The sequence below is a fragment of the Oncorhynchus mykiss genome, chromosome 12 (assembly GCF_057628025.1).
Source record: "Oncorhynchus mykiss isolate SJ-2025 chromosome 12, ASM5762802v1, whole genome shotgun sequence".
In the NCBI taxonomy this organism is placed as follows: Eukaryota; Metazoa; Chordata; class Actinopteri; order Salmoniformes; family Salmonidae; genus Oncorhynchus; species Oncorhynchus mykiss.
The window spans coordinates 66805653-66821165 of record NC_143033.1 but is presented as its reverse complement, the minus strand read 5'-3'; the positions used below and the strand labels follow the sequence as shown (position 1 = coordinate 66821165).

Genomic DNA, 15513 nt, shown 5'->3' with positions numbered 1-15513 from the left:
TGTGGGCTCTCATGAAGTGTTTGATTAGATTTTCCATTACATTTGCATTGATGTCAGAGTGATTTTAAAGGGACAATAAAAGTGCTGAGTACCAGGCAGTTAGCAAGTTTGGTAGGATACTAATGACCATCAGCAGCATCAGAGCTTGGAGAAGCCTAATTACCTTGATTACCGCTGGTGTGGCGGTAATACGGTCACACCGTAACGGCCCTAGTCTCATCCACCATAACAGCCCCAGTCTCATCCACTCTGAATACCGCCAAACCAGTTTAAGAGCGTGTGTCAGATGTGGATTTTCAGGTTCATGTTTGTATTGGGTTTTGTGTGGTGTGTGTGTGGCTGTGTTTACTGAAAACCAGTCCAAGTCGTGTTTACTTTGTGCTCTTCAACATCTTCCTGGACTGTGCTTCACATCATGTGCTGCGCTAAAGGGACTTGTTTCCTACATGGTGCTGTGTGCTCCATTGAGGTGGAAACCGCGTGCCTGCCTCAAATGGTACCCTATTCCCCTTATAATGCACTGACCTGAGCTAGTCAAAAGTAGTGCACTATAAAGGGAATATGGTGCCATTTGGGGCGGAGACACTGTTTTGGTTTGCCCTTTCGCAAGGTTCAGGTGACTTTCTTGTCCTAGCTGTACTGTGAGAAATGTGCCACAAAGCATAGGTTCCTGTCAACTCTTTATAGAACTCGCCTTAAAGATCATTTCCCACAAAGACTGCCCTCAGCTGAAAATAAAACACCAGGGTCGTGTTCAACGGGGCACATAAGAAAAAATGAACATTAGCTTTTCTTCATGGCTAGGCCAAGGTAGTCTGTTCTCTTCTGTTAACCAGGGCCTTGTTCATTAGGCATTATCTACCAATACCACAGGGCTCTGTCTGGTAATTCTCCGATGCTGACGCTAACCTCTGGGCCTGGATGTCATGTCATTTCACTCCTCTTGACCCAGACTGATAATGTGGTTCCATACTGACCGCATCCCAAATGGCCAGGGTAGTGCACTATACAGGGAATGGGGTGCCATTTGGGATGCAAACACTGACTGACTGATGTGGGGTTGGAAATGGAATGCACCACAGTGTCATTCTTCCCCCACGGGAACGACACCATCAGACCTGAACTGCTGATCAAACACTTACAGACAGGGAAATGGAGGGAGGAGTTGGTACTAGCCCCCAGGAAGGATCAAATTGTAACCAGTGTATCATGCCTGTCTCTGTAACCTTGTCTGTCTCCTGCAGGCCCTATGATTGGCTGGCTGGATTTGCTCTGGGAAACACAACACCGAGACGCATGCCATATGCACACACAAATGCACGCCACGCGCACACACACACACATATGCTCGCACACACCTTCGTTTAACCCCTACTCGGCCCTTCACTCAGATTGTAGTTACAAGGCAGTCTAGCTTTGTCTATCCATACTCTATACCTTCATTATACACTGAGTGTACAAAACATTAGGAACACCTTCCTAATTTTGAATTGCATCCCCTTTTGCCCTTTTGTATACTCCATTCGTCAGGGCACGGACTCTACAAGGTTTCGAAAGCGTTCCACAGGGATGCTGGCCTATGTTAATTTCAATGATTCCCACATTTGTGTCAAGTTGGCTGGATGTCCTTTGGGTGGTGGACAATTCTTGATACACACAGGAAACTGTTGAGTGTGAAAACCCAGCAGCGTTGGAGTTCTTGACGCACTCAAACCAGTGCGCCTGGCACCTACTAACATACCTCGTTCAAAGGCACTTAAATCTTTTGTTTTGCCCATTCACCCTCTGAATGGCACACGTATACGCAACCCATGGCTCAATGTTTAAAATCCTTCTTTAACCTGTCTCCTCCCCTTCATCTACACTGGTTTGAAGTGGATTTAACAAGTGACATCAATAAAGGATCATAGTTTTCAGCTGGTGTCACCTGATCAGCCTGTCATGGAAAGTGCAGGTTTTCCTAGTGTTTTGTATACTCAGTGTATAATTGATGAGGAAACATCCACTTTAAGTTTGTTTTTATTAGATACTAAGTGACAAACAGAATATGTGTTTATCTGACAACAGGACTTTAAACTGTGTTTTGCCAATGATATTGTTAGGACTTTGAACTTCGTGTTCCTGTCCCATATCCAGAACAAACAGCTGAGAGATTGTGTCTGAGATGGCACCCTATTCCTTTTAAAGACCTCTGGTATTAAGGGTGTGAAAGTTTAAACGTTAAAATGAAATTGGGATTAATGTTAAGAAAAATCCCAAACCTAATTATAAAAAATACAAAAATAATACAAAAATGTAATAACGTTTTTGTAGATGCAGAAAGTAAACAGCATAGTGGGTCAATTTTCGTGACAACTAAGAGCATTGGTTCCCTAGCTGCCACGCTGTCAACACGTGAAGGGAACCTGCGCACATGGGCAGATACTTTGTGTGATTGTGAGAGCGGAAGTGTTGAATCTCGCTCAACCTCAATATCCTATTCATTGGTGATTACTGAAGTTGCGAGACATGGCAAGCCAAGAAATCTGCGAGATACAGCATGGCATTGTGAGATACAGCTTTTAATTGCTGATATATTGTCTGTCTGTCTGGTAGCCGACATGCCTATTAGGGCCGTGACGATACCAGTATCGAAGGAATTTTTTCAATTTCAAAAATGTAAACACGAAGCAGGTCAAACTAGTCGGTCCTTTAAAAACTAAATGTGACTCTGTATGACAACATAATGATGTTTCCAACATTACGGCTGAGTGGAGACTGTTATAGCAGCAAAATGAGGGACCAACTCCATATTAATGCCCTTGATTTTGGAATGAGATGTTCGACGAGCAGGTGTCCACATACTTTTGGTCATGTAGTGTATCACGATACTGGTATCGTTCCCAGCGCCCTACTGCCTATACTGTGCACCTCCGTTCTCTCTCCGTCCCTCGCTAGCTCGCTATGAAAGATGCGAGTGTTTGATTAGTTCCAGTACTTCCGAGAACAGTCTCTTCCGTTCCAAAAATACGGAATCCTACCGGAATCGAATCTTGACAGTCCGAAAGGGGAGTCAACGTGCAAGGAGTCGTCTCTCCACCACTAAGTCATTGTCGTTAACAGTTGGAAAAATGGCAGAGAAAGGCAAATGACAGCAGCGAAGTCCTGTATGGCAATACTTTGAGAAGTGAAATGAGAACGAAAAGCAAACTTTCCGAGTTGGAATTGAGGTACGGTAATGGTAGTACAGGTGCGATACGTAACCATCTGACAGGGACCCAAACCGTTTCTTGCAGCAGCAAAGCTTTCTTATTGTTGTTATTGTTTTAAATGGAACACCGATAAAACATTGGCGCTTTAAACGTTAAGAAAAATGTTTCATTTCTCACATCCCTATCTGGTATATTGGATGCAGTCCATCCCTATCTGGTATATTGGATGCAGTCCATCCCTATCTGGTATATTGGATGCAGTCCATCCCTATCTGGTATATTGGATGCAGTCCATCCCTATCTGGTATATTGGATGCAGTCCATCCCTATCTGGTATATTGGATGCAGTCCATCCCTATCTGGTATATTGGATGCAGTCCATCCCTATCTGGTATATTGGATGCAGTCCGGGTGTCTTTTCTGTATTTTCTCCCTCAGAGTGACCTTGTTTTCCCTATTAATAGTGTACTCTGCTCCCACATGATTATTTCCCTCACTGTTTTTGTCCCTCTTCTCCGTCCGTAGAGCATGTTCCAGTGGAGTTGCGGGAGCCCTTCTACTGTGACCAGTATGAGCAGGAGCACCTGAAGCCCCCCGTCACACGCCTCCTGCTCTCCTCTGAACTCTACTGCCGCACCTACGGTCTGCTGCAGGCGGACCAGGGGGGGTCAGGGGCCCCAAAAGACAACGCAACCCTGCTGCAGCTCCTCGCCAACAGGGGCGTGACCCCCAAAGATCAAGACGTCCCCGTGACTGACACGGACCTCCGGCATAAACCAATCAAAATGGTAAGAGATGGGTGTGGCATATGGCGTGTTGACATGGTAATCTTGGCGCCAAGAGCCAAGTCTCGTGTTATGTTAGGTTTCGTCTGGTTCGAGTTATGGGAAATAGAGGAAGATTTCTGTTTCGCCACCAGTCTTTGTCTCTAATGGTAATGCCCCTGGGATGGGATTGGGATGACTGCCACAACACACAGGTTCAATTGAGGGAAGATCGAAGCTGCGCTGGAAACTGCCACTGGACCGGTCCTGATGTCACAATAATCCATTCGGCTGTGATCGATCTGGTCGCCTGGGCATATGGTCTGCCTAATAGGGACACACACAGGCATTGTCTGGTCACCCTCAGACTGCTGGTCCAGGGGGAGCGGGGATGTTAAAGCAATGGAGGGGGATTGGGGTGTGTAGGGTGGGCATGTATGGGGAGGGGGTGCGTGGGCTAGGGTTGGGTCGCACAGGAAGGGACTTGTTTATGCTTTGATTCCACGGATTAGACAACATTAAAAAAATACCCCCTTTCCGGGCCCCTGAAGATGAGTGGATCCAGCTGTGAGGACCAGGGGTACGTCAGGGGGGATTCAGTCTTAATTCTGGGTGTAGCATGGTAGGGGTGGGACTGGGAGGGAGGCCTGGGAGGCCTGGAGAAGGTAGTGTTTCCGAGACAATAGGTGGCTCTGACTAGGCCTTACAGTCGTGGCCAAAAGTTTTGAGAATTACACAAATATTAATTTCCACAATGTTTGCTGCTTCAGTGTCTTTAGATATTTTTGTCAGATGTTACTATGGAATACTGAAGTATAATTACAAGCATTTCATAAGTGCCAAAGGCTTTTATTGACAATTACATGAAGTTGATGCAAAGAGTCAATATTTGCAGTGTTCACCCTTCTTTTTCAAGACCTCTGCAATCTGCCCTGGCATGCTGTCAATTAACTTCTTGGCCACATCCTGACTGGCAGCTCATTCTTGCATAATCAATGCTTGGAGTTTGTCAGAATTTGTGGGTTTTTGTGGGTTTTTGTTTGTCCACCCGCCTCTTGAGGATTGACCACAAGTTCCCAATGGGATTAAGCCACTTAGTTATCACTTTTGCCTTATGGCAAGGTGCTCCATCATGCTGGAAAGGCATTGTTCGTCACCAAACTGTTCCTGGATGGTTGGGAGAAGTTGCTCTCGGAGGATGTGTTGGTACCATTCTTTATTCATGGCTGTGTTCTTAGGCAAAATTGTGAGTGAGCCCACTCCCTTGGCTGAGAAGCAACCCCACACATGAATGGTCTCATGATGCTTTACTGTTGGCATGACACAGGACTGATGGTAGCGCTCACCTTGTTTCCTCCGGAAAAGCTTTTTACCGGATGCCCCAAACATTCAGAATGGGGATTCGTCAGAGAAAATGACTTTACCCCAGTCCTCAGCAGTCCAATCCCTGTACCGTTTGCAGAATATCAGTCTGTCCCTGATGTTTTTCCTGGAGAGAAGTGACTTCTTTGCTGCCCTTCCTGACACCAGGCCATCCTCCAAAAGTCTTCTCCTCACTGTGCGTGCAGATGTATTCACACCTGCCTGCTGCCATTCCTGAGCAAGCTCTGTATTGGTGGTGCCCTGATCCCGCAGCTGAATCAACTTTAGGAGACGGTCCTGGCGCTTGCTTGACTTTTTTGGCCGCCCTGTAGCCTTCTTCACAACAATTGAACCGCTCACACCTGTGTTAACGAGAGAATCACTGACATGTCAGCTGGTCCTTGTGGCAGGGCTGACATGTCAGTGGAAATGTTTTTTTTTGGAATTCAGTTCATTTGCCTGGCAAAGAGGGACTTTGCAATTAATTGCAATCCATCTGATCACTCTTCATAACATTTTGGAGTATATGCAAATTGCCATCATACAAACTGAGGCAGTAGACTTTGTGAAAATAATATTTGTCATTCTCAAAACTTTTGGCCACAACTGTAGAATAGAGCAATGGGTAAACTGCTCAGCACCAGTGAAACCAGAGCTCCCTTTGTTAAGAGAACACGTTGGGCTCTGTTACGAGCTGGTAGCTGGCTCTCTCTCTTCTCTTCTTTCTTTGTGTGTGTGTTTCTCTCTCTCTCTAACCACATTTCCATCCACAGTTTTTATGCGAATCACAACCGCTGTGACGGAAAAAGGGAGTTTCGGTACAATTTGATAAATGGCAATCCGATAATTTGTTTGTTTGACACGGTGGGATCTTTTTGTACCGTTAAAGTGTCTTAAGTGTGTTATGTGAGAAATAGACCATCCAATAGACCATCCATAATCCATGCAGTTTATTAGACTAAAGATTAAAGACAGTACCTTCAGAAAGTATTCACACCCCTTGACTTTATCTACATTTCGCTGTGTTACAGCCTGCATTTAAAATAGATTAAATTGAGATTTGGTGTCACTGGCCATAATGTCAAAGTGGAAATAGGTTTTTAGAAATTTAAATTGTTTTTGACCAATTTAATTACACATGAACAGCTGAAATGTCAATAAGTATTCAACCCCTTTGTTATGGCAAGCCTAAATCATTTAAGGAGTAAACATGTGCTTAACAAGTCACATAAGTTGCATGTACTCACTCTGTGTGCAATAATAGTATTAAACATTATTTTTTTTAAATGTAATGTCTACCTCATCTCTGTACCCATGTCTTCACCTTGTCATTATTCTGGAGGGCTGAGCCTGTTCAAATAGGAACTGTGTAACATTACAGCTTCATGTCTCTTCTTTCACTATACCCAATTTAACCACCGTCTGTAATGTTAGTCTCTAACTAATTCAATATTATACGCCCTAGATTTTATTTTGAAATGTGACTTCGACATATCAATATGAGATGTGGAGGACTTTTGTAAACAATTCATGGAATTCCAACTGGAGCACAATAGACATCACAGAATTCTCATTATACATCATGAAAGTGCTGTATTCAAAGGCTACAGTTTGACTGCATGAGCATACTTTGACCTTCTCCTAATTTTTACAGTGTGACTTTAACCATATTACCCCCCCCATCTAATACTGTATAATATTCACTACAACATCTATGTTCTCACCCCCATCCAGCGCAGCTCCCCTAGCAGACACCGGCCCAACAGACACCGGCTCTGTGATTTGAATGCCTCGAAGTCAGTCTCTGGAGAACCTGTGTAGCTGTAGTCAGGCGTGTTTCCCTCATAGTCGGTCAGGTGAAAGTAGAACGCTCCATTACCCCTGCCTCCACCTCTCTCTGTCTCTGCCTCTCTGCTTCTCTGCCTGGTGCCTCTAACAGGGGAGCTACACTGGGCCGGCGAGCCGCTTTATCAAGTGTTCTCGGCTGTGAGCAATTATTGCAAATAAAACTAGTGTGTAATGTTACGCTGAGCAGCGCACGCCTCTCGTGAAACTGCCTGGAGCTCTCCACCTGTCGTCCAGGGTACCAGGTGGTGTATTCACTGTCTGCAGGTCCTTCTACTAATTGGACCAGTGGTGTGTGAGGGGAGAGGTGTGCTGTCTCATCCAGACCTGGGTTCAAATAGTATTGACGTTCTTTCAAACACTCGATTGAGCTTGCCTGGCTGGCGCAATGGAAACAATGGAATAGTGGAGGTGAGAGTTGCGCTACGCTGTGCTCAGCTAGTGCTGTTCTGTGTTCCCGCTAGTGCTGTTCTGTGTTCCCGCTAGTGCTGTTCTGTGTTCCCGCTAGTGCTGTCTGTGCTGTTCTGTGTTCAGCTGGTGCTGTCTCAGCTCCATGGTGGTGATGGTGTTGCTGCCATGCCACCAGGCCTGGGAGGCTCCCTCAGCCTCAGCTGGTAGTGAGACTCACCACTGTTAGGCTACTGCTGCTGCTACTCAACTTGCACTTGTAGTGCTCTCTGAGCTTGAGCTGTAGACAGTGCTGCTGTCTGAGCTGGGCCGCTGCCTGGCTCTGTCAGGGGAGGAAAGTGGGTCATGCAACACTTACGCACAGCGTTAGGAGGATGGAACAGTGCATCAATGTGGGCCTCGGCCAGTAAACGGCTTTAGAGCAACAGCAATCTGCTGCTGTAGTGTGCGGCTTTATATGAAAGCTCATCTGTGTCATACACGCATGAATGTACACACACACACACACACACACACCAACCAAAGTAGTAAAATACTACTTAAGTATATTTAAAACCAAATATGTTTATACTTTTACTCAAGTATGAAGTGTAAATGTAATTGCTAAAATATACTTAAGTATCAAAAGTATGAATGATTTCGAATTCCTTATATTAAGCAAACCACACGGCACACTTTTTAAAATTTGTACATTTATTTACGTATAGCCAGGGTCACACTCCAACACGCAGACATAATTTACAAATGAAGCATGTGTGTTTAGTGAGTCCGCCAGATCAGAGGCAGTGGGGATGACCAGGGATGTTCTCTTGATACGTGTGTGAGTTGGACCATTTTCTGTCCTGCTAAGCATTCAAAATGTAACCAGTACTTTTGGGTGTCAGGGAAAATGTATGGAGTAAAAACTTCTTTAGGAATGTGGTGAAGTAAAAGTTGTCAAAAATATAAATAGTAAAGTACAGATATCCCCAAAAAACTAAATGAGTACTTTAAAGTATTTTTGCTTAAGTACTTTACACCACTGCCTATCGCTCCACAAAAGCCTATCGCTCTGCAAGGGAAACACTTCAAGGTCTCAGAACAAGTGACGTCACCGATTGAAACGCTAGTAGCGCGCACCGCTAACTAGCTAGCCATTTCACACCGGACACACAGTGAGGGTAAACAGAATATATTATTGTTTGCAAACAGCTAACATCTATATTGCCTTTAAAGCTGTTACACTGTATGATATTGACCAGTCTTCTCTCTGGTTGTGTCCCAAATACCAAGAACCCTATTTCCTATGGACCCTGGTCAAAAGTAGTGCACTATGGCGGGAATAGGGTGTCATTTTGGAGGTTACCGCTGTTATCAATAACCTCACAGCTTACATCATCAGCTCCAAATGAGGCTGGGGCAAAACACGCTAAATGAAATGCCTGCCATCTGCAGTATAGATATTCTAAATAGGATACTTTCTCTAGTGCCCCACCCTAGAATGACACTGTCACTGAGCCATCGAGATCACTCAGCCAGTCTTGGGCTGTCCCCCAAATGGCACCCTATTTCCCCATGTCCCTCAAACTCAACTCTGGACATCAAAACTAGTTAAAAAAAATAATTAAACAATTGTTTTTGAATGGAATCCGTTTATGTTGTCAGATTTAGGTTTTGGCCATTTAGCACTCTTATCCAGAGCAACTCAGTCAGTGAAGTTCATTCAAATGTTATATAGCCTACATATGACAAAGGCATGAGGGGAGCAGTGGGGCTGGTCAGAGGATCGCCCTGTTTCAGAAGTCCCTGCCTGTGTCTATGGTTGTTTTTTGTTAGTGAGTCGCTGACAACGTTGACCTAACTCATACTGCTGTGTACGCAAGTTTTCGCTCAAGTTAGCATCCGTCTAGAGCTCAGTAGGAATTAGAAGTGGCACAGGCTGCGTCCCAAGTGGCACCCCATTCCCTATGTAGTGCACTACTTTTGACCAGGTCCCAGTAGTGCACCCATAGGGCTCTGGTCAAAAGGAGTGCACTATATAGGACAGAGGTTGCCATTTGGTACTCAGACTCACTTTATCCCCTGGATCAGGAATGCTGCTGAACATCGTCTCAAAACATTTGGCCCATCACGGGACCTCCCAGGCCTGCCAATGGGGGAAATAACATTTAGTTGTATTTTCTTTTGTTTGTTGCAGAGAAGAGTCAACAAAGGAAAGCTGCAGGGATTACAACATTGATCTTGGAGGTTGGTTTGGGGGGGACATTGGGAGGGTTGCAAAAAGCTGGCGCAGCACAGATTGGTGTGGTTTTGCTGCTGCTTCAGTATTTAGTGTCTAGCTAGACATGTCCAATACCATGTGCTGTTCTTGTCAGTGGAGCATGGGGTGCCGGGGAAGTGCACCATCCCCACCAAACCCCACCGCGCTGCCCCCCCCCCCCCCCCCCCCCCGAACTCCCACTGATCCCCCAGACCTGGCTGGCTGTCTGATCCTTCGCTTTGTCCCTCTGTCTAACCCTGGATTTCATGAGTACGGGGCTGTGGCCGGGGGGGGGGGGGTTCAGAGGGTTAAGTCATATTTCGAACATAATCAGATTTCACCTTTTATCCGTCATAATCGCTCTTAACGATCTGCGAGATGAATTTAGTGTTTGTTTCCCTGTTATTGTTATTATTGACATGGATGATAGTCGCAGTATTTCCAAAGCAGAGATGAGTGATTTCCTTATGGACAGCTTATTCTATATAGCTTTATTATATTATTTAATATATTGGAGGATATGTTATGTCCGGTCAGCACAGGAGGATTCTGAGCAGAGCGCCCCGGTGTTAAGCCGGCGGGGCGGGGGGGTAGAGCACCACTGCCACGCTCAGGATTGTGGGTGGTGAGGTGCATTGTGGGTCAGATTGTTGGTTGTTATGGCGATTTGGCTGGCGGACTGTGTGCCCTGTGTTCCAGGTTTGCACCTCTCTCTACCCCCCTCTCCCTTCTCATTAGTGAGAACTTGTGATTTGGCTTAGCAAGCTCCGCAGGGTCGGGACAGGAAATCTGTGACCCCCCCCCCCCTCTTGTCCCAACCCCTCCTCTTCCTCCCTACTCTGCTTTCATTCCACGCTCTAGTTGTGAATGACCCTGTAGTCTACTCCCTCCAGAATGATCACGGTATTACACCACAGTGAAACAGTCCCAGCCCCACCAGTAAAGAGCTTATTCTCACTGAATAAGAGTTATCTGGACAAAATGTTGATGTACGAGCCGAGAGAGGGTTTGGTTGACGTTCTTGCTTACGCAACAATTCCCAAGCATGTGCAGACAATTAAAGGGTTTACGTGTGGTAAAAGAAATGCATGTAGATCGTACATATAGGTTCTGTTTCTTTTATTTGTAGCATTGTGTGGCGATTTCCATCTATCCACGTTGGAAAGATCTGCATAGCAGGGCTGCTGGCAAATGTGTGGCAACCTGGCATTTGCCCCAGCACTTTTAATTTTGTTTAATACAAAATGTTGACACTCAAGCGTTTTAAAAGAGGGACAAAGTAATGGTTTTTTATTAAAAAATAAATAAATTGATTCGCCTCATGATTTGTTTGACAGGATTTGAATGTTTTCATTCTCTCTAGGGCCAGGAGTTTTTCCAGGAGTTTTTTTATTTTTTTAAACCATATGATCAGATTATAAACAAATCTGGTCCCGTCATAGCCCATATAACACTGTTTTTTTTACAGCTGATTTTATTACTATGTCATAACCAGAGTTTTACCTGGTTAGGTCAGCCTACCAGACCAAGAACAACTCTGGGCCCCAGGAACCCCCCCCCCCCACCACTCTGGGACCTATGGTGCCACCTCTGAAATCACCACACAATGTTACAAATGAATTATTTTTATTTTTTTTTCATTCATTATCTATCTAAAACATGTTGACTTATGTCGTTTTACTTACATATCTCAACATTTTGTAGACATAGTATTTTGTAGACATAGACTTCCATAGTTTTGCGTGGCTCAGCAGAGGTGGCAGCTACTGCGACCAATTTCAGAATGTAACGGGCAATTTAAGGTAAACACTCAAGGAAAATGTCTACATTTCAGCTGTTTCAAAAACATTGCTCTGCTATTACCATTTATACTGTAAGAGTGTTGAGCTCAACGAGACCGTTCTGTTTACACTGCCCTGCTCAGAGGGAGGGGGGAGACTGTCGGGCGCTCGAGACTAGAGGATGGCCGATTTTTTAATTAGGGCCGATTTTGAAGTTTTCATAACAATCGGTAGTCTTCATTTTTGGACACCGATTATGGCTGATTACATTGCACTGCACGAGGAGACTGCGTGGCAGGCTGACTACTTGTTATGCGAGTGCAGCAAGGAGCCAAGGTAAGTTGCTAGCTAGCATTAAACTTATCTTATAAAAAACAATCAATCAATCATAATCACTTGTTAACTACACATGGTTGATGATATTACTAGTTTATCTAGCTTGTCCTGCATTGCATATAATCGATGCGGTGCCTGTTAATTTATCAATCACAGCCTACTTCGCCAAACGGGTGATGATTTAACGCGCATTCACGAAAAAAGCACTGTCGTTGCACCAATGTGTACCTAACCATCAATGCCTTTATTCAAATCAATACACAAGTATATATTTTTATACTTGAGCTAATACTGCCTGCTAACTGAATTTATTTTAACTAGGGAAATTGTCACTTCTCTTGCATTCAGTGCAAGCAGAGTCAGGGTATATGCAGCAGTTTGGGCCACCTGGCTCGTTGCAAACTGTGTGAAGACCATTTCTTCCTAACAAAGACTGTAATTAATTTGCCACAATTGTACATAACTATGACATACATTGAAGGTTGTGCAATGTAACAGCAATATTTAGACTTAGGGATGCTACCCGTTCGATAAAATACGGAATGGTTCCGTATTTCACTGAAAGAATAAACTTTTTGTTTTCGAAATGATAGTTTACGGATTTGACCATATTAATGACCTAAGGCTTGTATTTCTGTGTGTTATTATAATTAAGTTTATGATTAGATAGAGCAGTCTGACTGAGCGGTGGTAAGCAGCAGCAGGCTCGTAAGCATTCATTCAAACAGCACTTTCCTGCATTTGCCAGCAGCTCTTCGCTGTGCTTCAAGCATTGCGCTGTTTATGACTTCAAGCCTATCAACTCCTGAGATTAGGCTGGCAATATTATAGTGCCTATAAGAACATCCAATAGTAAATGGTATTTCAATTGGTATAGAGAGAGAGAGAGATTCCTATAATCACTACAACCTAAAACTACATACCTGGGAATATTGAAGACTCCTGTTAAAAGGAACCACCAGCTTACATATGTTCATGTTCTGAGCAAGGAACTTAAACGTTAGCTTTTTTTACATGGCACATATTGCACTTTTACTTTCTTCTCCAACACTGTGTTTTTGCATTATTCTTTGTCCAAAATTCCACACTCTGACTGTCTAGTTCCTCTCATTTTAACATGAACATGAAGGTAATGGCTCCCTCTGTGTCTGAGTCTCTGTTTGGATGCTTTACTGCATTTCCCTCTACTTTTTGTCTTCTACATTGAACACTTGAAAAGGCAGCCAATGTAGCGACATGATGACAAATGGCTAGGCTCCACATCCATTCCAGTCGCTCTGTTGTGGGTAATCGGTGTCAGGGAGTGGTGTTCTGACTAAGTGTGACTGAATCTCTCTCTCCCCATTAGAGAGAGCTACTGGGCTGGTTGGAAATGGCATCTCCACCCCCCTCCCCTCCTCAGACAGCCCAGCTCAACCCAGACCATGCAGACATCATGACAGCTTTATACCCATGCTACCCTGAGTGCTCTCAGCCCTTGTCTTTCCTCCCTCTCCCTGGCCCTGCACTGACTGTGCTAGCCAGGTTGTCCCCCAAACCCCCGTATTTTGCCTCAGCCGCTGTCTCTGCCCCCAGCCGCTGTCTCTGCCCCCAGCCGCTGTCTCTGCCCCCAGCCCCTGTCTCTGCCCCCAGCCCCTGTCTCTGCCCTCAGCCCCCGTCTCTGTCTTGTCTCCGTCTCTGTCTTGCCCCAGTCTCTGTCTTGCCCCAGTCTCCATCTCTCCCCTTGCACTACACTGCAGACAATACGTATACATTGAACAGACAAGTCTTGGCTCACAGATAAGCTAGTAGTGTGACCTTGCCTCTGTTGAGCACAACACACCCCTAGAGTGAGGAGGGGAGAGCCCAGTCGTCTCTCCCAGTGCCCAGCACCCTCCATCCCTTCCCTAGGTAGAATGGTATGTGACAGCAGGGCAACGGTGGCTGGGCTGGCACTGCCATGTAGTCTCTCTCTCTCTCCCTCTTTCTCTCTCGCACTCTCATTCTCACACACACACACACACACACACACACACACACACACACACACAGCACTGTGCCGACGTCAGCACTTTACACCCAGCACGGAGAGGCAGGCAGGCAGACGGAGAGATTCAGGCCGCAGCCTTGTAGCAGCAGCAGTGTGTGTGCATGCTATGATGACTACCAGTCAGGGAGAATTTGAGTTCAGAAAAAGTAAAACAACAAGTACAGTAGAAGGGGCTGGTTAGTGCAGATTAGGCTCAGCCTAAAGACGGATTGAGGTGGAAGAAAGGCCCCCCCCTGACAAGGGAATCTGTTGTTATGACCTGTCAGTCCTCTCCATTGCTCTACTTTAGACCAGGCCCCATTGGTCTCTGGTCAAAAGTAGTGGACTAGGTAGGGAATAGTGTGCCATTTGGGACTCAGACAGGGTTAATGATTATAACAAAGAGGTGGGGCTCTGGTTAGCCAATAGAGAGAAGGGAGGAGGCCTGCTGCTGGTAAGCCATAGGGTCAAAATAGAGCTGGGCTGTATACCGTATTTTACTATATAACGGTATTGATGTTTTTTGTTTTTTTTTTACAAAAACCGGCTCGTTTTTATGAGTCACTTTCTTGCCGTTCACACTGCAGTCTAGCGTTCTATAACAACATTAGTTTGTTTATCTTACTGTCTGCAAACTACTGTCTGCTAGTTTCTTTTCTTAGCAAGCTGTGGCTAAAATAAATTGTTGTCCCCTAATGCTAATTGCTTGTTAGCTGGCTAACGTTAGCTTCTAAATGAACTAAGACGTAGATGACTAATGCAGCCTGGGACCCGTTCTGGTGCAGGCCCAGCATGTTATTTGTGCAACGGTATCTTCAAAATCAGAGAGGAATAGGTAAAGCATGAATACGTAATATCAAAAGTGCATAACTTGTACAAAATGTTTATTTTTTATTTTTAAGTTTGATTGAACAGTTATAAAACAATTTGGATGGAGAAAGACCCGTTTGAAATCACTTAGAATGTATGTGTTGCCACACTGGGGGGTCATGAACTACTCATAAAGCATATTTGGAAGTTTTACTGTTCAAAAACATAAAATATCTTCACAAATGTGAAAATATTGTGATGTGATACGTTGGCCATATCGCCCAGCCCTAGGTCAAAAGCAGTGCACCTTTTAGGGAATAGGGTACCATTTGGGGACTACTTTGTTGTGCATTATGTGAAACAACACTGATAGAGGGGGAGAGAAAGATGGAATCATTATTGCTCTGAGTGGTAGATTCATGTACAAGGGGCAGACAAGAAGCAACTGTTAGTGTAGAACAAGCATAGTCGAGTAAACGACCGCAGTACCATTATACCAATGGGTACATTTCTATATTTTCTGTGTCCTCTGTATCTATTACATCCCCAGCTAGTGTTGCCCAAATTACTCTCCCCTGTCTTAGCTACACATCAGTCCTCAGCCCCTTTCTCTCCCCTCCGCCCATCTCTGCCCCTGTCTCTGTCATTAGCCCGTCTCCATTTCTCCCCATCCCGTTTCTGCCCTCAGCCCATCTCTCCCCTCAGTCCGTGTCTGTGACCCCGTCTCTGTCCTCAGCCCATCTCTCCCCTCAGCCCCTGTCTGTGACCC

At 45.0% G+C, this 15513-nt stretch overlaps 1 protein-coding gene across 4 annotated transcripts in view; it reads left to right on the top strand.

Moving 5' to 3' along the window:
• Window positions 1-15513, top strand: part of camsap3 (calmodulin regulated spectrin associated protein family member 3) — a 53955-nt gene that overhangs the window by 10978 nt on the left and 27464 nt on the right. For all 4 annotated transcript variants that reach the window (XM_036938041.2, XM_090193045.1, XM_036938040.2 and 1 more), the window contains exon 2: window positions 3717-3979. In XM_036938041.2, coding sequence (XP_036793936.2) covers window positions 3717-3979 — 263 coding nt within the window. The remainder of the gene's footprint in view (window positions 1-3716; window positions 3980-15513) is intronic.